Source organism: Camelus ferus, chromosome 16, assembly GCF_009834535.1.
Source record: "Camelus ferus isolate YT-003-E chromosome 16, BCGSAC_Cfer_1.0, whole genome shotgun sequence".
Lineage (NCBI taxonomy): Eukaryota > Metazoa > Chordata > Mammalia > Artiodactyla > Camelidae > Camelus > Camelus ferus.
This window is the reverse complement of record NC_045711.1, coordinates 11,126,891-11,154,690: the sequence shown is the minus strand read 5'-3', so window position 1 is coordinate 11,154,690 and position 27,800 is coordinate 11,126,891. Positions and strand designations below refer to the sequence as shown.

At 44.7% G+C, this 27,800-nt stretch overlaps 2 protein-coding genes and 2 non-coding genes across 10 annotated transcripts in view; 3 read left to right on the top strand and 1 right to left on the bottom strand.

Annotated features, from left to right (window-relative positions):
* Positions 1-504: 504 nt before the first annotated feature.
* On the top strand, positions 505-24,639 carry ZFP3 (ZFP3 zinc finger protein). 6 transcript variants are annotated; one of them, XM_032498505.1, is made up of 5 exons: positions 505-1,141; positions 2,231-2,370; positions 2,460-2,617; positions 5,897-5,957; positions 19,811-24,639. In XM_032498505.1, exon 5 carries the CDS (start codon positions 19,819-19,821, stop codon positions 21,328-21,330), a length of 1,512 nt encoding a protein of 503 aa, XP_032354396.1. In that variant the 5' UTR covers positions 505-1,141; positions 2,231-2,370; positions 2,460-2,617; positions 5,897-5,957; positions 19,811-19,818; the 3' UTR covers positions 21,331-24,639. The 6 variants fall into 6 exon arrangements, with proteins under 6 accessions (XP_032354396.1, XP_032354398.1, XP_032354395.1 ...); XM_032498507.1 differs by lacking the exon at positions 2,460-2,617; XM_032498504.1 differs by lacking the exon at positions 2,460-2,617 and having other exon boundaries at positions 506-1,141; positions 2,231-2,391.
* RABEP1 (rabaptin, RAB GTPase binding effector protein 1) overlaps positions 2,651-27,800 on the top strand; it is a 175,377-nt gene continuing 150,227 nt past the window's right edge. Inside the window, exons 1-3 of one of the 2 annotated variants that reach the window (XM_032498489.1) lie at positions 2,651-2,786; positions 5,897-5,957; positions 25,536-25,624. In XM_032498489.1, coding sequence (XP_032354380.1) covers positions 25,590-25,624 — 35 coding nt within the window. In that variant the 5' untranslated portion in view covers positions 2,651-2,786; positions 5,897-5,957; positions 25,536-25,589. Of the gene's footprint in view, positions 2,787-5,896; positions 5,958-12,202; positions 12,339-25,535; positions 25,625-27,800 lie in introns of those variants that run through there. The other variant, XM_032498486.1, reaches the window with a different exon arrangement.
* Positions 8,218-8,289, bottom strand: TRNAG-ACC. Its single transcript has one exon. It is a non-coding gene; the product is annotated as a tRNA-Gly (tRNA).
* Positions 15,507-15,578, top strand: TRNAA-GGC. Its single transcript has one exon. It is a non-coding gene; the product is annotated as a tRNA-Ala (tRNA).

Genomic DNA, 27,800 nt, shown 5'->3' with positions numbered 1-27,800 from the left:
TAATCTTTACCAATGGGCTAGGTGAAACCATGACATGTGTGGCCCAAAGATGTACACCATGCTCCACATAGGATAATTCATACTGGAGAAAAATCATATAAACGTAATGAATACCAGAGGGCTTTCAAGGGGAAACTGGAATTCATTAGGTATTGTTTAATTCACAGTGGAAAAAACCTTATGAATGTAAGGAATGTGGGGAAATTTTTTAGGTGGCTGTGTCAACATCAGAGAATTCACAGTGGAGAAATGCCGTAGGAACGTAATGACTGTTGGAAAACTTTCTGGAAGAGTTCATACATTGTTTCCCATCAGAAAATTCATCTGGGAGAAACCCCTGTGAGTCCATTGAGTGTGGAAGAGCCCTCAGTGACAGCTTAGGTCTCACTGCACATCAGTGAATTCACACTGGAAAAAATCTTAAGGATGTAAGGAGTGTAGGGAAACACTTAGACATAATTCAGCCTTATCAGTCCAGAGACTTCATGTTAGAAGAGAAACCTTTTAAATGTAATGACTGCAGGAAAGCCTTTCCTCAGAGCCCACATCTTACTCGACATTACTGTATCTACTTGTAAAAGGAACCCTATAATTTATTGAAAGTGGTAAAGCCTTTAATCAGAGCTTAAGTCTTATTCAACATCAAAGAATTCATTCTGGAGAGAGACACTGTGAAAAATGTCATGAGTGTTGGAAGGTCTTCGGTTATAGTTGAAATGCAGAGAATTCAGATGGGAGAGAAACTGGCTCTAATAGAAGTGGAAATGCTCTCTGCCCTAGGTCAAGCTTTACAGCGACATCAAAGAATCCATTTCAGGGAAGAATCCTATGAATGCAATGAACACGAGGGAACCTTCAGCTAGACTTGTGCGAGAGAATCTGCTTTGTGAAAAAGAGATAAAAACTTGAGCAACTTGAGGATCTCTGAATATTTATTTTGTGATGCAAAGCTGCCAGCTGGTCCTGGTGTGCACTCCCTTGGTTGAGACATTTCTTAGGTGAATAATTGATCAATCGGTAAACCTGGAAGAAAGTTTGTCTGCAGTTCCTCTCTCTGTCTCATCAGAAGTGCCGCACCAGTTGGAAAAGCACTGGCCGTGCGTCTCGGAAATGCGTGGAAGCATCGTGACTTTTTGTGCCTGTAAGTAGCTCAGATGTCCTTGAGGACAGGGGCAGAGCTGCTGATGTCCCCTGTGGTCATTTCTTGCCCATAATCAGGGAAGTGCAAGGCAGTCCCGGAGTGGAGGGTCCTAAGTTTTCTCCCACCAAGAAGTGGGAGGGAGGAAAGGTGCCAGGGTGCTGTGGGGAAAGAGCCCTCGTGCCTTTGAAAGGGTTGAAGGGTGGAGGGGCCCCCGGTAGAAATGAGAGAAGTGGATGTGGGCCATTTCCATTATTTTCTGGTTTTCAGCTTAATGTTGATGGAATTACCCATTAGGATGTGCGTATTAAAGAGAGGGATGTGAAGATGCATTCGTGCTCTTATGAAGTAATGCTTCATTGCTTCCCAGAACTCGGCCTTTGTGTCTATTCTCATACCTGCCCAGTCCTCCTCGACACATGCAGAACTGTGGGGTGCAGTTTCCTGTGCAGAGCCTCTTTCGAGACGGAATGTGGGGCCGGGATGGAGGGAGTGCCCAGGGTACAGAATTTCCAGGGGCACTCGCTCTCTTGCATGATCCTGAGAGTGATGCCACCTTTAATGTTGTGGCCTTGTGCCTCCCTTGACCCTAGTCCTGGCCCTGGAGGGAAGCCCTGGAGTCTGGATGGCTTGTTTGGAGGGAACCGAATGGACATCTGGATCTCGGGGGTCTTGGAACAGCTGGAGCAGAGAGAAAGGGATGGAAGGAAAAATGAAAGAAAACAACAAGGTCTTACTGTATGTCACAGGGAACTGTATTCAGTATCTTGTAATAACCTATGATAAAAATAATATATGTATAACTGAATTACTGTGCTGTACACTAGAAATTAGCATTGTAAATCAACTATTCTTCAATTAAAATTTTTTTAATTAAAAAAAATTAAAAAGAAGGAAACACTTGGGAAGAAACTAGCCAGCTAAGGGAAAGGAGTAGGGATGGGTTTAGTCACAGAGCCTTAGCTGGAAAAACCGGGCAGCTCCAAGACACAGACCTCCCATCTTCAGAGGCACCAGTAATGACCCTCTCTATTTTCTCTTTCCTTTTTCTGTACCGCCCTCCCCGCCCCCATCTTCCCTTTTCTTTTATAGGTGCCTAACCAAAACCAGTCCAAAGAATGGTATTGATTTCATGGACTCGTTTGCTGAGTGCCACCATGCTGTACACACTGCTGTTTTGAAATCTGCTTTGGTTGGACTCTTTCCAAGGAGGTCCTCAGAAATTAGCTGAGGTAATGGTGTTTTACTACAAGGTACTGAGTTTATTTTTTATTATTGTATTATTATTATTCATTTATTATTTTATGGCTTTATTATAAAGGTAATGGGTTAACTCGGCAGGCCTGGGCTGCTCAGACTCTGCACAAGATTTTCAAGACTGGCCCTTGACCAGCTCCTGCGGGATAACCTTTCGAGCCCTCGGAATATCTAGTCTGGGAAGAGTATCATTGTATACGTGAGGCCCTGGGGCCGTACCAGGTAGTTAATGCTAACAATGGGATGTATGGTAAACACCTGTTTTTGTATGCCTAGAGGCCTTGGGCCACACTGCGTCTGGGCTCGAGACTAAACAGCTAAGGTCAGTCACACTGACCCTCCCTGCTTACACGACTGACCACCAACAAAAATCCTGTATTCCAAGACTCTGGTGAGCTTCCCTAGGGAACCCCGACGTAGATACTCTTTTTTTTCAACATAGATGCTCTTGCAGAAGAACCCAGGAAAAGCAGAACAGGCAGACTTCAGATTATTTTGGATCCAAGGTAGCTCTAAGGACTTCGATTTTAAAAAATAATAATTTTCAATCACAGAACTTAATTTTTAAACCAATATAAGCACCCAAAGATCAAAGTTCAAAAAACAAAAGCAAAACAAAAAGAGAATACAAATAGATATAATTGTCTGTATGTTGCTAAATCTAGCGGCCCAGGAAGAATTCCATCAAATGTCAAAGGATGTCTCTGGACTAGAGCAAGGGAAAGGGGCTTTGTTTGTTGTTGACTGTTTGGGAGGAACCCACCCGTGACTTTCCCATTTATGAGCTTCTGGTCTTTACTAGCAAAGCATCTCTTTTCCCAGGGGAAAAGACTAGTCCTAAATACAAAAGTATAGTATATTATCTAATAGTCCTTACTACCGTCCCAGAAAGTCTCAGTAAACATAAATGTGAACCACTTGCTGGAGAAGTGCCTGTCAATGGTGTCTCAGTAAGGATTTTTTAAAATCTATTTTTATTGAAGTAGAGTCAGTTTACAATGTTGTGTCAATTTCTGGCGTACAACATTCAGTCATCTGTATATATACATATGTTTGTTTTCATATTCTTTTTCATTATAGGTTACTATAAGACATTGAATGTAGTTCTCTGTGCTATTCAGTATAAACTTGTTAATCATTTTATATATATTAGTACCTGCAAATCTCGAAATCCCAATTTATCCCTTCCCACTCACTTTACTCTCTGGTAACCATAAGTTTGTTCTTTATGACTGTGTTTCTGTTTTGTAAATGAGTTCATTTGTATCTTTTTTTTTTAGATTCTACATATAAGTGATATTATATGGTATTTTTTTTCTCTTTCTGGCTTACTTCACTTAGTATGACAGTCTCCAGGTCCATCCGTGTTGCTGCAAATGGCATTATTTTATGCTTTTTTATGGCTGAGTAGTATTCCATTGTGTGTACATATATGTATATATATGTGTGTGTGTGTGTGGTATATATATATATATACACCACAACTTCTTTATCCAATCTGTTGGTGGACATTTAGGTTGTTTTTATTTTTTGGCTATTGTAAATAGTGCTGCTATGAACATCAAGGTGCATGTCTTTTTGACATGATTTTTAATATGAAAGTACTCTTTAAAAATGAAAGTGGGGTTCTTACATAGAATATCAGTTGGATGGCTATGAGTAAGACCCAAAATAACAGTGGCTTATCCATGATTTAAGTAAAGGCCAGAGGTAGACAATCCAGGGTTCCTATGAAGCTCTCATAGTCTCCTGGGATCAATCCTAGGGCGCAGCACTAGCCTTTGGGTACCAGGAGGCGCTGCTGGCATCAAAACCATATTGCAGGCACTGGAATGGAGGGAGGAACTTGCCATCTGTCTCTCAAGGAAATTTCCTACAAGCTTCCCTTTCCATTCATGCCCCGCAGCCCAGGGCTTAGCCACATGTCCACACCAGCTCAAGGAAGACTGGAAATTGTACTCTGTACTGCAAGCGGCCACGTGCCTCTGGGATTCTAGGCGAGGTGGGTGATACTGGGACAGGCAACCACCCATCTCCCCCACAGTTGTCATAAATGTTCCCCACATTTTCCTCTTTTCTTTCTCCACCAGGGCCCACATTTCACAGTCATATTTGCCCACAGAAATGGCTTGTCTGGTTTGGGATGCTGGTTCTGATATTTTTCTAACAAATAATACACATATGGTGTTTATGTTTCAACGTGTCCCTTGATGTAGAAATATAATTAGAAAGAATCTAGACGAGGGGGATTTGTCTGTATGTTGAATGTTATGGGTTCATTGAAGTGTAATCACCTTACTTAAAACACCGCATCTATTGAGATTGTCAACTATGCCAGGTTGGTAAGTGCGCTGCAATTCAACTTCTTCCTTTTCATCCGCTCTCAGACACAGCAGGACGCTAGTTTGTAGGCTTGTGGCGCCACCTGGTGCCCATCAAGAACAGTCTCCATCCCTGAGCAGGGAGATGACCTCTCAATTTACAAACGAATCCCCTGTCCCCTTCAAGATTCCCTACTTTGTTTTTGTTTTTGTTTATATATATATATATATATAATTCAAGTATAGTCAGTTTACAATGTTGTGTCAATTTCTGGTGTACAGCATCATGTTTCAGTCATATATGAACATACATATAGGGGGTGGGTATAGCTCAGTGGCAGAGTGTGTGCTTAGCATGCACAAGGTCCTGGGTTCAATCCCCAGTGCCTCCATAGAGAAAGAAAGAAAGAAAGAAAGAAAGAAAGAAAGAAAGAAAGAAAGAAAGAAAGAAAGAAAGAAAGAAAGAAAGAAAGAAAGAAAGAAAGAAAGAAAGAGGCATCATGAACATATATACATTCATTTTCATATTCTTTTTCACCATAAGTTACTACATGATATTGAATATAGTTTCCTGTGTATACACTTGTTGTTTATCTATTTTATGTATAGTAGTTAGTATCCACAAGTCTCAAACTCCCGATTTATCCCTTCCTACCCTCTTCCCTTACCCTTCCCACTCCCTTCCCCGGTAACCATAAGTTTGTTTTCTATGTCTGTGAGTCTGTTTCTGTTTTGTAAATAAGTTTGTTTGTCTTTTTTCTTTTAGATTCCACATATAAGTGATATCATATGGTATTTTTCTTTCTCTTTCTGGCTTACTTCACTTAGAATGACAATCTCCAGGTCCATCCGTGTTGCTGCAAATGCATTATTTTATTTTTTATGGCTGAGTAGTATTCCACTGCATAAATATACTGCAGTTTCTTTATCTAGTCATCTGTCAATGGACATTTAGGTTGCTTCCATATCTTGGCTATTGTAAATAATGCTCCTATGAACATTGGGATGCATGTGTCCTTTTGAATTAAGGTTCCCTTTGGATACATGCCTAGGAGTGGAATTGCAGGATCATATGGTAAGTCTATTTTTAGTCTCTTGAGAAATCAAGATCCCCTAGTTAATACCACTTCAGATAATCTTTCTCACACAAACTCTCTTTCCTTCTACCCCTTTCTTCCAGCTCTTGCCCACTACCCCAGAAAACCTCTCCTCTCCTGATTTGCACCAGAAGCTGCTGTAGTGTAAGTGAGTGTTTTTGATTTCTGTGCGTTCTCTCACTCAATTCCCCCAAGAACACAACGTGCTAATATTATCCCATTGGAGAGGTGAGGAGACTGAGGGGGCAAAGCTCAGGTCATTTCCCCAGGTATGCGGAGCTGGGAAGTGGAGTGCAGGGCTGTCTCCAAGCCCATGCTTTCCCGGTGGTTCTCAACCCCCGAAAACACCTTTAAATGCATCAGTGTGTCATTGGATAAATACATTGTTGTGGGTTGTTATGAAAACCTATCCAATATTTATAACAATGTTCCAAGAGTTAATAAATGTATTCCTGGTTTAAATGACTAATTTAAAAATAAACTTTAGGTGCACCTCCTGTGTGTAGGTTTAAGGATGTCCATATAGTCATGTGTCTTGGCACCTGTTCACTGAAATATATTCATCATTCATTCTCTTCAGTGTGAATTTCAGCATCCAGGCTAGCTGTGTTATTTGAATACTGAATTTAAATTGATAGACTTGTTTCTCAGGGTTGAGGTGACTTTTAGATTTAGCAATGCCCAAAGACATCAGAATCACCTGGGAAATAAAATGCTGATGGCTCTGCCCCCATCATGGACTTTCTAAAGTACAGCCTCCAGAGGTGGGCCAGAGACCTGGGATCTGCCTTCTGCTCACTGACGGAACTGCCTTATATTTCTGTGGTGTTACTGGATGCATTGTATGTATGTAATGTTGAGTAATTTGAAAGCATGGGATATAAAATTCACCTAATACACAAAAAAGTGAAAGAAAGCCCATCCCTTCCAATCAAACCAAAATTTCAAGAATTGCCATTTGAAAGCTCGTGAAGGAAATTGGACATTGCTCTGTTTTGTTTTGTTTTTTAAAGCCAGCCTTTACCCTGTGCCCCAGATTCCTGCTAGACTTCTGGGTTAAGGTACTCTTCCTTAAGGCCACTGTTAAAATTCAGTTTAACCATCAAAGACGTTTCCAGATAAGCACTTCAGGATGTGCACAGACCATCTCTGGTTGGTGCTGCGCTCTGGGCACTGTCCCCAAGGGCAGGTTGGGTTCTTATCACCAGGTGGAGAGATGTCAAATATTCTTACAAGAGAATACAAGCTACCGAAGGTCAAATTAGCCCAAACACGAAGGGTCAGGAAGGACAGTGGAGGAGTGACTGGGATAAGAGAGGCATCAGGGAAGGCTTTGTGGATATGATTTTTTGAACCAGGTCTTGAAGTCGGGAAGCCAGATAGGTAACCCAAACACCCTGGTTGTGCACGGTTTTCTTCTGGTAGATGGGAGATACTTGATGCACATGTAAGGCAAACGTGGATTTTCTGGATGTTAGATTTGAAATTCCTTCTCTGGAGCTGACTCATGGTCAAAATAGAGGCAAAACAGGCCTAGACAAAACAGGACCCCATTTTGGCAGGGGAGGGTAAGGCTCAGTGGTAGAGTGCGTGCTTAGCATGCACAAGGTCCTGGGTTCAATCCGCATTTTAAAAAGTAAACAACTAAACTAAATTACCTCCCCCCACCTAGTAAAGAGAAAAAAAACCATAATTATCGCCCCCCCCACCAAAAAATAAAACAAAGAAAACCCAGGGCTCCATTAAGTGGTGAAGGTGGATGTGTATTCAGTGGGACTTTGAAAGCAGCCAGGTTGGAGTGAGGAGGGCGTGGGCAGGAGTCTGAACATGTGAGTGCTAATCTGGTCTCCCCACTTCTGACTTGAATAAACTTGGACAAGTCCCTGGATCCTTTGGGCGGCCCCCAGCTATGAAGGGCTTTTCTCCAGTTGCCGTAGACAGCCTAGCCTTCAAGAGACTCTGATCATGGCTGGTATATATCAGAGGGCTTTGTAAGCTACATTAGATATTTATAAAGTCTGGATTTGTTATTGTTCCTTTAAACCACGCCTCAAAGCCTATAGTTTGCCCACTTGGATAAGGTCCGTACATCATGCTTTCTTACATGGCATTAATGTAGTGAGATTAAGGATCATTTGAGTGACTCCCTACCGCAGGCGTACAGAGAGTTTGAATGAGGCAGGAAGGCAACAGGCCCAAGATGAGTCTAGAAAGGGAGTGTGTGGGTGTTGGCAGCAGAATGAAGCCTCAGAGACAAAGGGACCCTCTTGCTTAAGAGGGACCCTGACATGTCATCATAGCCATGAATTTGTTGTTGTTGTTGTTGTTTTGTTTGTTTTTTGTATTTTTTTTTTTTTTTGGTGGGGATAGGTAATTAAGTTTATTTATTTAAAAAACAATTTAATGGAGGTACTGGGGATTGAACCCAGGACCTTGTGCATGGTAAGCATGTGCTCTACCACTGAGCTATACCCTCCCCCTGACAGCTCTGATTTCAGTGGCAGTGACAAGGGCAGTAGTGTGGGCAGGGTGTGTAAGAGAAAACCCACTGTGAAGAGTGAGTGAAAAGAATGTGGGAGGTGGTAAATGGATTGCATGAGCCTGAGAGAAAGGTTGTGTCCAAGAGAAGGGATCTTGTTGGAGGACTGAATAGTTCATCCGTGATTTTTATGGGTCATATCTTGAGCTGGGAAAATGACACCATGAAAATAGGAGCCGTCCTGCCCACATTCCAGATTCTCTGTTCACACTGGGAACTTTTATGTCCCTGTGATGGTGGGAGACACTTGGACTTGATTGTCCTCCCGTGTTATTATCTCAAAAAAGAGCCTCAGAAATATTCACATAGGACTGCCTTGGCCTGGATTGCAAATAATTTCTACTCCTGTGGGAATTCAGGCTAATTAGTAGCAGTTGCCTGGAGTATGGTGATGGGGACAAGGCTCTAAGGCAGATCTGGGGCTCCGTGGGCAGGGGCACTCTTGGGGCCCAGTGGTGTCTTAGCCCTGGGACCAGGTAGGTTCTTATTTTGCTGACCTTGACAAGACTCCAGAGCACTGGGGAGGAGCCTCATACCCTGGGGTACAGCTCTTTTCTGCTTTGTCCTCTGATCACTTGCAGCCTTGTACATTCTGCTGTTGTGTGTTTCCAGTGCATCCCCTCCCACTACCTCATGCTCTCCTTCCTCAAAGGCCAGCACTCACCCCTCTGCCAGGGCAACCTTCTCTTCTCTGCCTCTCCACCTGGCACCAAACCATGGAGCAGTTGCTGGGAGATTGAGGTTTCCAGGTGTTGCTGCATTTTATCCCATGTGAAAGGGGCTGTGGTTTCACCCAAGAGAGTCGCGGACCTTACAGGACCCTGAAGGCACCTCTCAGGTTTAGAACTGCTCTCCTGGCATAGTGATAACATGATCTTGCTGGGTCAGGCTCAGACTTGGTTCTCTGGGCTCCGTGAGGTAATTGTTAATGCCACAGGCAGAGGTTGCCATTTTGTTTTGGTTCCTTGCATCTCATAGCTGGGGGTGTGAGGGAAACACTGAAGACTTAATTGAGCCTTAACATAGGTTATGCCCTGGCCTAGGGTTATTCACCTGAGGGCGTAGAGGTTTTGAAAGAAGTGAAAGCTTGCAAGGTGGGTGTTTTGGTCATTTCTTCCAGAATCCGAACAATGATTTACACTTACAATGCTACTTAAGTCTGAGGGGACATGGAGTGCCCTTACTACTAGTTGGGTAATAGCTTGGAATGTGGTCCATAGATGATTGAAAATATAATTATGATCAGCACTAGGTCCAAATCAGAGTCGTAAGCGAATCTGAGAGATGGCATGGTTTTGAAGTATAAGAAAGGAGTGGCGCCAGTGCGGGTGGCCCTCCTTCCCACATCTTCCGCAGATAGATGGGAAGGGACTGGGGTGAACGAGAGCAATATGTCTTTTCTTTACTATTCACCTGTCTCTGTGTGAATTCAAGACGGTGAATTCCTACCTGCCATTTTTTTCAAGAGGAGCGAAACTGCTCAGACTCACCTATAAAAGTCGATTCCATGAACTCCTGAACCTGTTAGGAGACATGAAACATCAGCCCCTGCCCATCATACACATCCCCATACACACTGGGAGTGAGAATGGTATCTGTGGACCATTTATCTTGGTCTTCTTTTCTTGGTAGATCCCCATGGCTCCAGATGACCCGTAAATTGGCTAGTGTGTTGAAGCAGATGGAGGGCGGGGGAGCCAGGTATTCAGGATACAACTGGTCCTTTTCTTGTCTAAGCCACCTACAAGGGCTGATCAAATGAAGCACTGTTCATGTCTGGGCCAGTGATACCCAAACTATAGTGTGCATCAGAACTCCTGAATCTGTTAAAACACAGACTGCTGAGCCCTACCCTCAGAGTTTCTGACTCAGGAGATCTGTGGGTGATGGCTGAAACTTTGCATTTCTAACCATCATCCTACATGATGTTGGTGATGCTGATTTAGACACCACGCTTTTCTTTTATTTAAAATTAATTTAAAATAAAAAAAATTATTGATGTATAGTTGATTTACAATTATTTTTTAAGTTAAAATTTTTGAAATATAATTTACAACAGACAGCACACTTTTCCAATCACTGACCTAGGCTATTGGTTATCAACCATGTGGGCTGCATGTTAGAATTGCTTGGAAAGGAAAAAAAAAAAAAAAAAAAAAGCCCAGATCATATCTCAGATCATTTTCAACAGACTCTATGTAGGTGGCACCAGACATCAATATTTTTAAAGATCCTCAGATGATTCCAATGTGCAGCCAAGATTGAGAATCACTGATCTAGGTTCCTGAGAGAGATGACCATTAATGTAGATGTGCTGGATAAAAGTCAGCAGAACCAGTGCCTTCCGTTCTTGGTCTGAGGCAGGGTACTTGTGTAGTATGGACATCTTTCCTTGGGATGAATGCAGTTGGCAATGATTGTGATGGTGGAGGTGGATAATAGCTTGGACAAAGATTTCAGCAGAGTCAAGAAGTTTGCAAAAGCAATCATGTAAAGGGTAGACAAGCTGATTAGGGAAACAGAAGATGATTTCTGGGCAGCAGTGAAAGACCTCTGGAAAGTGGATACCATACATTTATTTGGGAGCTTTTCTCCAAAAGGTATGATTTTCCCCACTAGCTGTCAGCAGCCTGGGCAAGCAAAATGGACATTGCAACTGATCCAGGGTTAACAAACTTCCCAGGCAATTGCAGACAGTAGGGCAAAGGAGTTAAGGAAATTGGTGTGAGAATGGCCAAAGTGATGAACCCTATAGTCTACAGCCTAATCCCAAAAACTCAAGCAAAAGCTTTTTCCCCCCGATAGATTGTGTACTGGAGATAGACATATATATATACTTTCTGGTAATAGTCACTCCCTTCCCTATTCCACAGGATTATGGTGCGGCAAACACAGAAGCCTGCCCCCACAACTGGGGAAGACAGGTGACCCAGATTTGGCTAATCCTACTATCCCTTTCCCGTGAATACAATGATTGGTCCAGGGGTGAGCACCAGACCTAAACAAGGCCAATCACAGCCCTTCCCTGTAACTGATACTTGGGAGGCGTGGCATAGTCTGAGGCAACATTAGATAGGATGGCAGGCTTCTCCAATGTTGTGACCTTGAACTGAGACCTGAATAACAAGAAGCTTGGGTGCACAGGAAAGGCAGAGGAAGCAACAATAAGTACAAAGGTTCTGAGATGAGAAGGGTCAAGTTCAAGAAATAAGGAGGCTAGGGTAGAATGCCGTTCCCATTGCCTGAGCCGCTCTCTCCCTCCCTGGGCGATTCCCGTTTAACCTTCGGATGTCAGCCCAAACATCACTCCCTCCAGGAAGCCTTTCCTGACCTCAAGAGCAGGTCTTCCTTCACCCCTAGCAGACGACTGGCCTGTTCCTAGGATCTAGGGGCCTGTGTTCACCAGACTCACGGAGCCCAGGGAAGGCAGTGACGGGATAAATGATGTAGGTGGGGTGGGGGAGGGGGCTAAGAGGATCGCGCGATCACTGTCCGGCGAGAAAGTGAAGCCAACTCTCAGTGTCTCAAGTCCAGATGAATGCTTGTGGAGCTACAGCAGCGGGCAGAGCGGCCGGTCCCAGGGAGGAAGTGCATCCTTGGAGCCGTTCTAGGACACTCGGAGGACCTAGCTCGTCAGTGACCGTGGAGCTGAAGAGGGCATCGCCCGGCGCACAGGGCCACTCCAGGGAGCTGGTGTGGCAGGCAGCGGCGAGGTGCGGCTCGGGAGCGGGCAGTACCCTGCGCAAAGCAAGGCTGGAAAATGTGAGGGGGCGCAGGCTTGCCGACCACCTGTTCCTCCTGGAGTGCGGCGCGCGCTGATTGGCTGGAGTGCCGCCCGGGTACCGGAAGTGGCCGGTGCCCATCGCCCGTGAAACCAAGACAACAGCTGCGGGTTCTGCGCGAGCGGGCGGAGCAGCGCGGGGAGCCCGAGCAGAGCCAGCGTGGGGAGCCCGAGCGGAGCCAGCGTGGGGCCGTGGCTGCCTGCGGTGAGACCTCATTCCGTCCCGGCGTGGGGTGGAGGGCACTGGGCTTCCGACCCCTCCCCACCTCCCCCCGCCGTGAGCCCCGCGGAAACCCCCCGTTCAGGCCCGTGCCTGAGCCCGGTGCGCTGTGTGACCTTGGATTTTATGGTCCCCCCGCCCCAGGCCTCCATTTCCCCACCTGCACACGGAGGGTGTGGGGACTGGACACGGCCAGGGCCGGTCCCCGCTCTGGTTCCATGCCTGTCAGCCGCGGGAGCAGCAGGGACACCCCTTCCTCGGTCCTGACGTGGGGGCCGATGGGAGCTGTGGTTTTCTCAGACATGCCATCCCCAAGTAACCTGCGGGGACGAAATGGCGGGCACTGTCAAAAACTTAAGGCCTCCTGGCAGATTGTGCCCAGGGCTGGCAGATGGGATATTGGCTTTAGAAGGGTATGTTATAGAAAGGAGTCCGGTTTGAGCTCAAAGTTAATAGAGCCTTCCTGATTTGGGGAACCAGGGGAAGGACAGAGGAAAGGAAGATAACAGTGCTTTAAATGAAATGTCATCCAGATTGGGAGAAGGAACTTATTTTTACAGGGTTATTGACATTGGCTGTGTGCCAGACATCGTTCTAGGTTCTTCAGATACAAAAATGAATGGAATATCCAGTTTGTCCTCAAGGGTATCACAGATTCGTTATGTCGATAAGACTCGTACAGAAATTCATGTAACAAATATTTACCAGGCACCCGAAATGTGCTAGGCACCAGGAATACTAAGATAAATAGAATGTCGTCCTTGCACGTGTCTAAAGAAGAAAGCAGAGATGAAGATAGGCTAACAGTACAATGAGGAAACTGCTACAAGACGAAGGAGCCACAGGGGCAGGGGCAGGGAAGAAAACGGAGGGGCCTGCCTGTGAGCTGAGTCTTACAGATGATTGTTAAGTGCACAAGGTGGGCAGTAGTATTCCAGGAAGTGAGAATAACCTGTTCTCAAAGGCAAAGAAGCTTTAAAGAATAATAAGTGTTTGAACTGCAGGACCCTGAGCATGACTGCAGCTTGCAGCAATCATTGGAGAGCATGGGACAGGAGATAGGAAGGGAGACAGGGAGGGTGGATGAGTCCCGTTAAGAAATTTTATTCTGTAGGCGTTGGAGAGCAATACACAGGAAGCAACATGAAAACTATAGTACAAAGAAAGAGGTCCATGAAATGCTGGCCCAGAGGACCAAGAGAGAACTTCCTTCCTGCAGGTCTTAGTGAAGACTTTGGGGAGGAGGAGATCCTTGTATTGGATACTCTTTGGTACCATCTGGCTTTTCAAGAATTAAGGAAAAGTATTTATATAAGTTAAGATGCTTTTGCCTGTAAGTAACAGAGTACAACTCAAGCTGGCTTAAAAAATACAAGTGTATAAGCTCTCATAATTGGAAATCAAGAAGTAAAGCAGTTTCAGGTCTGACTTAATCTAGTGGCCCTGGCTCCATTTCCTTTCAGTTTTCTTAGCGCTCCTGCCTTCATCCAGCAGCAGTTCTGGGCAGTTCTGGGCAGCAGTACATACAAGTCTCTTCCTGTGGTTCTCTCAGGATGGCAGGAAGCTATTCCCAGAAGCTCCCAGCAAACGTTCTCAGGATATCATTGACCCAGATGAAGGCATTTGTCCATTCCTGAACCAGTCCCTCCTGTTCTGAGCAGTCACTTGCAAGGGGGATGGTATTAATGTGACTGGGGCTCACCCCTGGAGCTCCTGGGTGAGGTCAGATCTCTGGCACTGAGAGCAAGGCCACTGTAAACTCTTTTGCTCACATACCCCATAAAATAATTTGAAAAGCTTTGTGTATCTCCTTACATGTTTGTAAGTTGATATCCAAATGTTTCATCATTTTTTCATCATAAATTTGAATAGCTCCAAATATTGCTATATATTCAGTGTCTACTCACAGAAGTTTGAGGGTAGGGGTGGGGCGGTCAAGATGAGGGACAGGAAAAAAGAAGTCAGAGCAAGAACTGGCAGCGTATCTGCAATCCTGCTGCCTCACACATGCGTGGATCTGCTTGGTGGACCAGAACTTGGGTAGAGATGGATGCACCATATTGAGAGTGGGATAGCTCCAGCCATTCAGATGGTCTAAAGCTGGTGGGGCATCAGAATTACCTGGGGCACTTGTTAAAAATACACTTCCCTTGGCGTACCCCTGGAGAGGTCTGAGGGCGGATATGTAGATGAGTAGTTTTAGAAGTTTTCTAGTTTTCCTGCATCTAACCTCGTTTTGGGCCAAGAATCATTATTTAACAAGCAATCATTTAAAAAAAAAATTCCTGCTGTGCAAACCTATGAAACAATGTTTAGGGTTTTATGTGGCTTCTTATGTAGGCAGTGTGGTACTTTAAAAAGTTTTATTTCTCATGGTTAATTAATAGGTGGGTATTTGATTTATGCATCAGTATTTTGTGAATGAGGCTTTCTGAGCCTGCTCTCCTGGGCTGCATTAAAAAAAAAAAAAACAAGGTGTGCAGAGTTAAAGACCCTATTCTGGTTTTTTTCCCTAAACTGTTTTTTTCTTTTTTTAATTTGATTTTTTAAACTGAAGTATAGTTGATTTACAATGTTGTGTTAGTTTCAGGTATACGGAAAATGATTCAGTTACATGGATCTATCTATTCTTTTTCAGACTCTTTTCCACTATAGGTTATTCCAAGATATTAAATATAGTTCCCTGTGCTATATAGTAGGTTCCTGTTATTTATCTATTTTATGTATAGTAGTGTTTATCTGTTAATCCCAAACTCCTGATTTGTCCCTCCCCCATCGATTTTTTGTGTGAAGACCTTATTCTGAACTACGGAGACCCAGTAGATGCTTGTCATCCCCCAGACTGAGGTCAGCCTCCTCCTCAGGTGGCACCTCTGTCTTTTCTCTCTCCAGAAACAAGTAATTTCAGGTTTAGGAAAGTGGAGAAGTGAGAAACATACATGTATGAAATTATGTTTGGAAATTTGAATTTGGGCTGTGAGTAGTGGGGTTTCCATATGAGGACAAAGTCTAATGTGTGGCTGTGCCTCTGGGAAAATACAGAGGGTGGCTTTGATTTGTATATGAGAAAGTATCTATAAAGCAATATTTAACAAATGACATTAGTATTATGTCACTGGCAGAACGCAAAGTGAAAGAATAATCAGTGGGGGTAGGAGTATAGCTCAGTGGTAGAGCACGTGCTTGGCATGCATGAGGTCCTGGGTTCAATCCCCAGTACCCCTGTTAAAAAAAAACAAAATACTAATTACCTCCCCACAACAGCAACAGAAAGAGAATAATCACAGGAGGCCAGATTTAGTTGGGAAAGACTTTGTGGATTTGAATTTTGAACCAGGTCTTAAAGTTGGGGATAGATACATAGATAACTTTTATATCTTGCATCTTGTTTTACTGTGGACAAGTGATTTTCCAGATACAGGTTCTATGAATGCTGACTTTGCCAGGAGATGGATGATGGAAAAGAAGTAACTAAGGGAGAGATAAAAGTGGAGAGGCAAGGCTAGAGAGGGGGTCAGAAGTAGATAAGGACTGAAATACCACCTTGTGGAACTTGTTCTTGGATGAGCATTAGAGAGAAATTTGTTTAAAACAGTGCTTCCCAACCCAAACGGTACCCTGGATGAAGAAGATAGCTAAATTCTCTACAGTGGATCCTTACAGTTATATAGGTACGTATCTACAATTTTCAAAAGTTGAACAAAAAGGAGAAATCCAGGTTTTGGGTACCTGCCCTTCCTCCGTGGGAAAATTAGAGAAGGCTCTGAGTTGGGGAAAGTTGAAGAAGATTCCCGGGTGATTTTCACGTGTAGCACAAAGAGCTTCCAGGGCTTCAAGATTCCAGCAGGAGATCAGGATCCCTCCAGGTGTCAGGGGAGGGGGCTTACGAGGGTTGCACTGGTGAGTGACTAGAGAGACCCCAGGGCAGGCTGGTGGTAGTAACTACCATCCTGGGGGTGACTGGAGGCTGGGCAGAGCAAAAGAGCAGTACAAAAGGCACCCCAAAGTCACCACCTTCCCCTTTCCTCACCACTTGACCCCAGTCTCTCCTGCCTCTCAGGGTCTTCATTTCTTCAGTAATCTCATCTTTTCTTCCCTCTTAACCTGTCTCTCACTGACACCATCCTTTCTAATGTAAACATGTTGAGATCTCTCCCATCGGAGAAGATCCCTCTTTGACCTTTCTTTGACCTTTTGCGCTACTGCCCATCTTGGTTCTCTCCTTTCATCCAGATTTTCTGAAAGGAGCAGCACACGTATTAATCAGTCCACCGCCACCTGGCTTCTGCTTCCGTCGTTCCACAGACTCTGTTCTCACATGTTGCCTGTGACTAACTGTCCCGGTGGATGTTCTCCAGTTCTTACCCTGTTGGATCTCTCAGCTGCACGTGATGCTTTGTAATTCCCTCTGCATTGCCCTGGTGACTTCTGTGGCGCTGTGTCTGGTTCTCCGCCTGCTTCACTAACCATTCTTTCTCTTCTTGGCAGGCTTCACCTACCCATTTATCATTAGGGTCCTAACAGGAAACGGGTACTTCACTCAAAGTAGGATAATTTGAGTAGGGTTTATTTGCAAAGAAGTTAATTATAAATGATGTAGGTGTGGGCGGGTATTGAGGAACCTGGGGCTGGCAATAGTGGAGTAGTCACCACCCCAGGCCAGAAGAGACAAGACGTAGGAGAGGGCCCAGATCCCATAGAGACAGTTGGGTAGGATAGACTCCTTGAGAGGTGTAATGAACTTCAGCTGAGGGACACCATGAGCCCAAGGCCACCTCATAGGAAGGAACCAGGAGGGTAAATACCCTGACCTTACTCTCCTCCCTGCCTCCTACTGGGGCTCCCCAGTGGTTGAACACTACTGGAAGCCAGAGGGCCTGTTGATGTGTGCTGTGTAGGTTCCCCTCCTGGGGCAGAGCGAGGGTAGAGAAAGGTTGAAAGATCTGGAGGGAACATGGAAGTTAACGCTCCAGTGTGGCCTCTGGCTTTCTAGGTTTCTGTTTGCAGTAGCTGACAGTTCTCACACTACTCATTCCTGTCTCCATCTCCAGTCCTGACTGCTCTGAGCTTTAGACCAACACATTTGGACTTACTCCTTGATACTTCTGTATGGATATCTTGAAACTCATCTTGTCTAAAGCAGAGCTCATCTATCATCTTCCTCCTAAACTAGCTGCTCCTCAGTATCCCTGACCTCGGTGGTACCACTGTCCATCTCATTACGCCTTCCTTTACATCTGTATCCAATCACACACCAAGTCGTACAGAATTTGTCCTCTTAGACATTTCTCTAGTCTGTTTCTGCTTCATTCCCACTACTACTGTTACCCTAGTTAGATCTCATCACCCCTTGCCTTGATGACTGCTTCAGCCTTTTAACTGGTCTCCTTATATCCCAGTCTGCTGCTTTCTGCTACAGCCACTACGTGGTCACTAGTGTACATCCACCTGAAATGCTAATCTGACCATGAACTGTGTCATTCTTTGGCTTAAAAACCATCCCATGACTCTGCATTATGAGGATGAAGTTCCATAGCCTCCCGCTCCACTTTGAGCATCACCTTCTGCAATGAACACTTTTACCAATAGGAGGATTGTGTCCTCACGTTTGCTGTGGCGCCACAGGTGCACTGCCCTAGACACAGGGCCTCTTCAGTGTTAGCTCTCGGTTGCTTACTCCCTGAACAGGAGTGAGGCTCACTTCCCCAGCATTTGGACCTTACTTCTGTGAGGGGACAGCTAAATACCTGGGGCCATTGTACCAATTAGGAGCAAGTTTGGCTTCATAAATTAAAAAAACCATAATGGCTTAAGCAAGGAAAAAACTTATTTCTTTCTTAGATAGAAGAATTCCAGAGGCAGGCATTCCAGGGCTGGTACGGCAGCTCCACAGAGTCATCAGGGACCCAGGTTCCTTCTGGCTCTGGTTGTGTCATAGGATATGTCGGTGTACTCATGGTCCAAGATGGCACCCCAGCTATCCCCTCATGCCCTGGGCACAGCATGGAAGAAGAGGGTGAAGAAATGTACCCCCTCACCCTTAAGGAGATTTCCCAGAAGTCCCTCGTGCTTCATTTGCATTTGACTGCCTCATTGGCTAGAAGTTGGTTACTTGGCCAAATGTAGCTGCAAAGAAGGCTGAGGATATTTCTTTAGGTAGGCTCATTGCTATAAAAATAAATTCATTATTCTGTTTCTGATGAGGCAGGGAAGAGTGGAAATTTGGGTAGACAACTAAAAATCTTTGCCACAGCCTTTTAGAAGTTTTTAAAAAGAATAGGTTTTATGATTTATAAAAGTGCTAAGAAAATTATATAAAGAGACCAATTATAATATTAGTATGTAAAAATCAACAGCATTGCTATATATACATATATAAATGATAACCAGTTAGAAAATATAAGAAAAACTTACTAAAAGAGAAGACATAACAGAAACTTGATGGATGTAAAAACATCAGGGTAAGTTTGGAAATTTTACAAAATTTTATTAAAGTTTATTTGGAAAAATATGAGAATAGACAGGAAAAATGTTTGAAAAACAAGCTAATGAGAGAGAACTTTAACATAATGAAAAATCTGAAACTATTATAGGTTGAACAGTTTGATATTACAGAGGGAATAGACAGATCAGAACTGAATAGAGTCTGGAAGTCGGCCCAGCTATATTTGGAATTTTAGACTATGGTAAAAGGCATTTCAAATTAGTAGGGAAAATTAGGTATTGATACAATTAAACTAGAACCTTACTTCACCCAAATAAAAGGGAAGTAAGAGTAGTTACTTCCGTGCCTGTTGTAGCTAAGTCACATTAACCTTTTGAGTGGGTAACCCCTACAACATACACAATCCCCCATTCTGTAGAGCTGCTGAGCACAGGACTGGGCCAAAGATGGTTCTTCCTGCTACTCACTTCTGGTCACTTCCTCTATAAACCCCCAAATTATATTAGTCCTTTTTGCCCCTTCTCCCAACCTTTTCCATATACCATTTATTAAAATGGCTACCATTTTCTTTAAATGTTTTTCTTACCAATTTCAGGCTCTGCCCAACTCAGTGTTAATATTATGGAACTTTTGGGGTGAGGGTATGGCTCAAGTGGTAGAGCACGTGCTTAGCATGAAAGTCCTGGGTTCAATCCCCAGTGCCTCCATTAAAAAAATATTATGGAACTTTTTATCAGCATCTCCTTACCAACCATTTCCTATTTCTCTCCTTAAATCTCTTCCTCTGATAATTTCTCTTACTCTTGTGGGTCAGTGTCTGCTGTTTGTTTAGCACGTCCACCGTAATCCTAAATCTCCTCCTTCTCTTCATCAGTGTCCTGTAACCTCACCTGATCCTGAGAGTGTGCTTGAGCGCTGTCAGAACCATATCCAGCCCAATCCATACTCCCTAGCATTGGCTTCACTTAGCTACGCTGTAGCCACTTCACGTACTTACCCTCTCTCATTTCAGATTGTGAGATGGGGACTGAGAACAAGGAGGTAATTCCCAAGGAAGAAATTTCTGAAGACTCTGAGCCCCATGGGGCCATATTAGACAAACTTCCAAAGGTGGTTTACCAGGGTCACGAGTTTGGAGCAGCAGGTGAAGAAGACACGTTGGAGGGGTGTTCCAGAGAGTCCTCAGAAGAGATATTGGAGCCGACGTCTCCTGAGGAGAGAGACTTTGCATCAGGGTTGATTATCTTTAAGAAATCACCCACAAGTGAGAAAGACCAGGAGAGTAGTGAGAGCAGGAGAGGCTGCAGGCCCAGCCTGAACCTGCCAGCGCATCGCGGGGAGGCTGCAGCAGAGGCGCTGGGCATGTTCGCTGCTTCTGGCCAGCACTTCGCAGAGAGTTTAGGACTTAACAAAACACATAGAGGTTCTGTGGGAGAGAAGCCTCATACTTGTAAAGAATGTGGGAAAGCCTTTAATCAGAATTCACATCTTATTCAGCATATGAGAGTTCACAGCGGAGAGAAACCCTTTGAGTGCAAAGAGTGTGGAAAAACATTCGGAACTAACTCAAGCCTTCGAAGGCACCTAAGAATTCACGCTGGAGAGAAGCCCTTTGCCTGTAATGAATGTGGAAAGGCCTTCATTCAGAGTTCACATCTCATCCACCACCATAGAATTCATACTGGAGAGAGACCTTATAAATGTGAAGAATGTGGTAAAGCCTTCAGTCAGAATTCAGCCCTTATTCTACATCAGAGAATCCACACTGGGGAGAAACCGTATGAATGTAATGAATGTGGGAAGACCTTTAGGGTGAGCTCACAGCTGATTCAGCATCAGAGAATTCATACTGAGGAAAGGTATCATGAATGCAACGAGTGTGGCAAAGCCTTCAAGCATAGCTCAGGCCTTATTAGACACCAGAAAATTCATACTGGAGAAAAGCCCTATCTGTGTAATGAATGTGGGAAAGGCTTTGGTCAGAGTTCTGAGCTCATCCGGCATCAAAGAATTCATACAGGAGACAAGCCGTACGAATGTAATGAATGTGGGAAAACTTTTGGCCAAAACTCAGAGATTATTAGACATATTAGAATTCATACTGGTGAGAAGCCCTATGTTTGTAAGGAATGTGGGAAGGCCTTTAGGGGAAACTCAGAACTTCTTAGACACGAGAGAATTCACACTGGAGAGAAACCCTACGAGTGCTTCGAGTGTGGAAAGGCTTTTAGGCGGACCTCTCACCTTATTGTCCACCAGAGAATTCACACTGGAGAGAAACCTCATCAGTGTAATGAATGTGCCAGAACCTTTTGGGATAACTCTGAGCTGCTTCTCCACCAGAAAATTCACGTTGGAGAGAAACCTTATGAATGTAGTGAGTGTGAGAAGACCTTCAGCCAGCATTCCCAACTTATCATCCATCAGAGGATTCACACTGGAGAGAAGCCTTACGAGTGCCAAGAGTGTCAGAAGACCTTCAGTCGGAGCTCTCACCTCCTCCGACATCAAAGTGTTCACTGTATGGAATGATCTGCAAGCCAGGAAAGCTTTCTGTGGGAAAGCTGAAGTCAGACTTCCTGTTCTTAATCTGCACCCCAAGTTCTCAGAACAAGTGGACAGAACCTCTGCTGTTCTTCTGCTGATTTTCATTTAAACAGTTGGTCAAAAAGGATGAGGCACTGTTATGAACTATTCATTGAGAAGTTTCAACGTACTGAGTTAAATCATAAAAGCTGTTTCAGGCCTTAATTCTCCTCTGTCCCTTTTCCCCTCCCTTCTTCCCTCCTCCCCTAGTGGATCACAGAATGTGAGGGGTCCATACCAGCCATCTAGCCCAAATTGTTACCATTCAGGAAAAATGGAGGAATGTGATTCCACCACCTCTTAGAATGACAGAGTTGACTCCTTGAATATTATCCCCCGAAATGTTAAAGTCATGGCCTGAAGACACACCTCTCTCTTGTCCACTGTTTAGCATTGGGATAATTCAGTAAGCTTTTATTAGCTTCGAAATCTTCCAAACATGCTGTCAAGTTCTTTTAGAAGGTGGCAGCATTGATGAAGAAGCAAGAAGCTTGGGTCATCTCACATCTCCCGCTAGGCTTCCTCAGTCATCTGAAGAGGGTGCCATGATGGAGGAAATTGACAGGGAATGGACAGGATCGTAGGAGAAGATCCTCAGAATCCAGAGGGGCTGATTAGCAAGGCCAGGGGAGAAACAAGTGAGGCCAGGCTACTCAGCGTGGACAGAAGCAGCACTCCCCACTTCAGGGCTGCTCAGGCTGACTGCTTCCAAGAACTCTGCTGCATTCACTCCTGGCCCCAGCTCCTGCTGCTGCTGACAGATCCTGTGTCAGGAAGTAGCAGAGAGGACTGTGCGGCTTCATTGTCACCAGGGATCTGGCCACAGGAATGAGCCAGTCCACCTGACTGACCAGGGCCCTGCCTCGCCAAAGCACTTAAGCTCTTGTGACCTGGGCCCCACTGCTGGGAACCCTGGCTGATAGGTCAGGATGTGACAGCCTCTTTGCAGTGTGCCCTTGGCTTTGGAATTCTCTTTCTTCAGTGTCTCTATATGAGTTCCCTGTGTTCTCCTATGTGTTTTTTCTTCTTCAAGGAAACACATCCTCAGTTCTTCACATGTCAGTGTTTCTGAGGCAGTGGGTAGTAGGAATTGCACTAGTGGGGATCCAGCAGGCTTGGGGTCTGGTCTTAGAACCAAATCTTGAATAAGGCACTTCACCTGCTGGTCCCTAATTTTCTCATCTGTAAAATTAGGGGAGTTGAACTAAATGATCTCAAGTTTCAACCAGCCCAATAATACCTAGATTCTTATTTGTAAAAAAATCTAACTATATATCTTCAGTGTGCTATTTTTAATCTGTTTATTACACTAATACTAATCACTAGTATTTATTGAATTTTTACTTCGCCAGGCACGTGCCAGTTTACATTTTTATTTTCCTGGTCCCCCTGTGATGTGGGTACTCTTTTTATCCGTTTTAAAAAAAAATTAGCTTTATTGAAGTATAGTTTACATACCATAAAATTCACCCGTTTTAAGTGTTCAGTTGAATGCTTTTTCGTTAATTTACAGTGTTGCACAACCATCGATGATGTGGGTATTCCTACCCCAATTTAAAAGATGAGGGGCAGGGAAGATGTCAAGTAACTTACCCGTGATCACACAGCTGGTAAGTGCCAGAGCCAAGACTCCAGCCCTGGGCTGTGCTGCGGATGGATGCATGACTGCCTTATTGAAAGTCCTTTGCACATTTTCTGTTCATTATTAATTACTACATGGATTTGAATATAATGGATTTAAGTCATGTCTTTGGAAACATAATTGGTCACAGCCAAAACCCACCAAGTAGGTTTATTCTGTACCCCAATATGTGTCCCCCCAGATTCATGCCCTTGGCTTGAGAAAGCGGCTGTACAAATACAGTTAATCACACAGTTTCCACTCCTTCCAGGTACCTCTGCATCTAGTAGTCAGACTTTAGCAGGAGAAGTTCTTTATACCCCTTTCTGTAGGGTGATTCCAAGTGCAGGGTGCTCTCATTCCTTTATTCAGTGCTCAAGCTCAAATTGATTATACGCGAACATACCTTTCTCACTTGTCCTCTTACCTTCTGATTCCTGTGTCTGAATGTTTTACTTGCACCTTCAGCCCTTGGTATAGAACTTGGCACCTCTTTAAGCTCCCCACAAAGGATTCCCACACACAAACATATCATTACAGAAGAAGCTCTTGTGTAGGAGGTGGGGGAGGGTTATATCCTATGAGACATTTTGTTCTCAGTAGTCCCTTCTTGGCTAAACTGCCACCAAAGATTTTTCTCTTGGTCCTTCCCTCAGGACCAGTCACCTCAGCTCCTTTCCTTTTTCTTGCCAGATACCCAGTCGCCCTCCACCAACCCCCAGCTCCATTACCTTCTTAAACCCTCTTCTCAGCAAAAGAAAAGGCCCATCAGGTAATCAATTCACTGGAACATTAGAAGGCAATTTAATGACCAGCTTTTATTGTGCCTGAGCATATTCTCCCAGGAGGGAGGTCTCATACCTCATTCTAAGAAAAATCTTCCAACATATCTTCATGCTTTCCCAAGAGAAATTTTGGTGAATGAAATAATTTCCACCTTGTTATATACAGTTTACACATATCCTGTAAATTCATTCCCCGCCCTTATCCACCTCTCACCCAGCTGTCTCAGGAAGATTTCTCTCTTGCTTGTCTGCCCTCTCCCCTTCAGTTTACTTGGGAGCCAAAATCTGACCATAATTATGACTGGTAGTCATAATTTAGTGCAATTCGAGTTCTACCAAGGAAAGAAAAGACGTGAATTTTCTTCATTTCAGACCCATTAAAAATACCAGGATTCACAATCTCAAAGACCCACCAAATTGCCCAGAAATAACCCTTCAGAATTTTTGCAGCTACATCCATATACATGTTCATCCTTCTCTAATTCAACAGTTTTACTGGTATACTCTTTAAGTAAATAAAGCCTTTCTTCACAATTTTACTGATTTGATGTATTTCTAAGGTCTATTATTCCAAAGGACATTGTTTCATTTTGGTCTCTGTATGATTTTGTATGCCAGTTTCCTGCCTTACCTTAATCCCTCAACATGTGCTCTGTTAGCTTCCAGTTTTGCATAAGCTGTTCACTCAGCCCTTGATCTACTTTGCTTGGTGAGATCCTGTATCTTTCATAACAGGGCAAATGTTACCTACTTTGTTTAGATAGATACAGTTTTTCATGTTAACAACTTAATGTAAGCTATTATAGATCATCTCGATGGTCCATTAAAAAAATCATCTTGTCACTGAGATTTCTGGGCTGGTGTTTATTGTCATTATTTAAGATGATGATGATGATGATGATGATGATGATGATGGTTAACATGTTCTAAGTGACTCCTGGTCTAAGGCAGGTTCTTAAGGTTTTTGGGTCTGGGATTATCTTTGAGACTCAGAAAAGCTCTGCCTAGAAAACTTTGTGCAAATTCAGGGAATTCATGGACCATCTGAAACCCATCATTGGACCTCCATAGTCCTTTACACATTCCTGAAATCAAACTTTTACCCGTAACACAGATTACCAAGTAAGCCACAGTGACCTCTCCCTCATCACATCCCTTAGCTTTGGGGATGAAGCTATAGCAAGATGACCCACCTGGGTGAACCCCCGAAAATGAACCGGAGCTGGAGGCCCAGAAAAATCCAGTGGGAAGCGAGGCAGGGTTGATTCTGGTGATAACCTGAGGGAGGGAACCTAAATAACGCGGGTCCCTGCCCGTTCATCAACCACTTGCTGAACACCTACCATGCGATGTGACCTGTGCGAAGAGCGGAGGCTAAGCACTGAGAAGCTGGTTGAAAACTTGAACGATCTAGTAGTGGTCAGCACTGCGGAGTAGGGAGTAGGAGAGAAGGCTTCGGTACTTCCTGAGCAGGGAGCCCACGTCCTCCCTGAGAGCTGGGGTGGATGCACGGAAGGGAAGGCACAGGCAGGGTGAGAGCTGGGAGAGCCAGAAGACGGGGCAAGCGCAGTCCTCTCCACGAACCCCAGGACCCGAGCTTACCCGTTTCCACCCACTGGCCGTCCCTGCCACGTCCTTGTCTCCATCCCCGGGGCTTCGCACGGGGACTGGGCTGCGACTCCCATCTCCTGCAGCGCCGCGGGCCAGAAGGCGGACGTTCTACTTACTTGTACCACGCTTTGCAGGCAAGTGTTTTCATCGGTGGAGCCAACTTTGCCAAACCTCCGGGAAGCCATCCAATGCGCTCAGCCGCCACTGCCTCCGGGACCAAGAGGTAGGAGCCGCATGGAGCCGGGCGCCGAGCCCTGTCCGCTGGGCCCGCTCTCGGGAGCGGGGCGACCCTGGTCGGTGCTGTACCTGGCAGGGCGGGGGCGGGCCGGAGGGCGGGGCTGCGCGTCGCGCGTTGATTGGTCGAGGCCGGAGGTGCCTCTTTTCAGGTGACCCGTGAGGGTCGGGGCTGAGGCCTGAGAGGTCCCGGGGTGGGCTGTCTGCCCTCTGGGCCCGCCGCGGCCTGCAGGCGACCCCGAAGTCCTGTCCTGGGGCGCCGGCCGGCCGTGCTTTGCTGTCTGCGAGGACGGTTCTCATCCCACGGTGGGATTCATTCCGCGGTCGCAGATGTTTATGGAGTCCTCGCGGCGGCCCAGGTTCTTTCGAACATCCAACCAGGTCTATTAAGATAATTATCTAATAACTAATTATTAAAATGCAGTTTACTGGCAGCTTACTGATTGATGCTTTGTTCATCTATTTTTTTTAAAGTATTTTTTAATCTCTGTGTTTCATTTGGGGTAGTTTCTATCCAGTATATTTTGTCATCCCAGACACTATTTTTCATCCGTAGAATTCACTTTGGGTCTTTTTAATATCTTCTGTGTCTCTCTCTACCTGCTCATGTTTTTTCCTTTACTTTTTTGAATATATGGAGTATAATAGCTGCTTTTAGTGTCTTTGCCTAATAGTTATCACCTGTGCCATTTCTGGATCTATTTCTATTGATTTTTCTCCTCATTATGGGTCATATTTTACTATTTCTTTGCACTCCTTTAATTTTTGATTGGGTACCCGTAAATTTTATGTTGTTGGGTGCTTTTTAAAAAAAATTCCTGTAAATATTTTTTGGGCTTTGCTCTGGGATGCAGTTAAGTTCCTTGGAAACTATGGCTTTTTCGAGGCTTTGATTGTATGCATTCGCAGGTGGGACAGAGCAGTGTTCTAGTGCTAATTTGGCCCTTCATGGAAGCAATACCCTTTGGAGTGCTCTGCCTGATGCCCTGTGTATTACCAGGCTTCTCCACCCTGGCTCTTTAGAATGTGGACAATTCCCAGACCTGTGTGAGCCCCAGGAATTCTATCTGCTTCTTCCTGGAGGCTCTTTCCCTGGTTTTAGGTAGCTGCCTCACACAACTGTGCTGATCAGTACTCAGCTGAAGCATTGAGGGGGACTTCCTGCAGATCTCTGTTCAACTCTCTCCCCTCTGGGACTCTGCTCTGCCTTGCCTCTCTGAATTCTCAGTTCTGTGCCTTCAACTCAGGGAGTCTGCTGGCTCTGCTTTGGTTGCCCCTCCCTGTACCGCAGCCTACAAACTCTCCCCAGGCAGGGAGCTGGGCCAACCCGCGGACTCATCTCACTTGTTCCCCTTCTCTCAGGGCACCCTGTCCTGCACCTCCTGTTGTCCAAGTTATGTTTCATGTATTTTGTCTGGATTTTTAGTTGTTTAAGAGGAAATGGTAAATCCAGTCCCTGTTACTTCCAGAAGCAGAAGTCCCATCTGTGAATTCAGATTTGTTAATATGATCTGATTTTGATTATGCTGATTTTGTGGGTGACAGATCTCTTTCAAGGCTGTTTTCCTTTTTGAAATAAAGACCATCATTTTTCATTGTTCCGTCATGCAATTAGGAGGACAGGATTACTTTGCAAACCAGAAATAATTTAATTTTGCATTGGTCTCTGGGCAGCAGAGAAAGTCTGGTTTCAGGTCAAGCACCCACCTGTCTAGGCAGCAGTGCTGACCAGAACAGTGAATGTGGCTCTCCCTGCCCCCAATTTAAGTTGGAAACGCAAAAAGCCCCATGTCCTCTTCCTTGCAGTTTTGTTGAGTAAACAACCTGAACTCTGGGCACACAGGGTTTGAAATCACACTTAGGTTTAGATCTTACCTTTGCTGCTTGGAAGTTATGTGACCTTGGGAAAATTATTAAATCTCTTTTAGTCTCTTTCTTCATCTGTAACATTGTATTATAAAGCCTACTTCTTAAGGTTGTTAGTGAAATTAAGAAATGCTGCATTAATCTTAGGTGCCTGGAGGAAGAAAAACAGGCTCCTGGGCTGACTCCCTGAGCCCAGCCCTCTGCCACAGCCCCTTCCACTGCTCCCTGCTTTGCAGCTCTCCTCCCTGAGCCCCAGCTTACAGCTGTCCTCTCTCCCCCTCTTCTTTGCCAACCCTCCA

Bases quoted from the DNA above. Each gene is read 5' to 3' on its own strand.
- ZFP3 (XM_032498507.1), top strand. From the start codon at position 19,819: ATGGGGACTGAGAACAAGGAGGTAATTCCCAAGGAAGAAATTTCTGAA.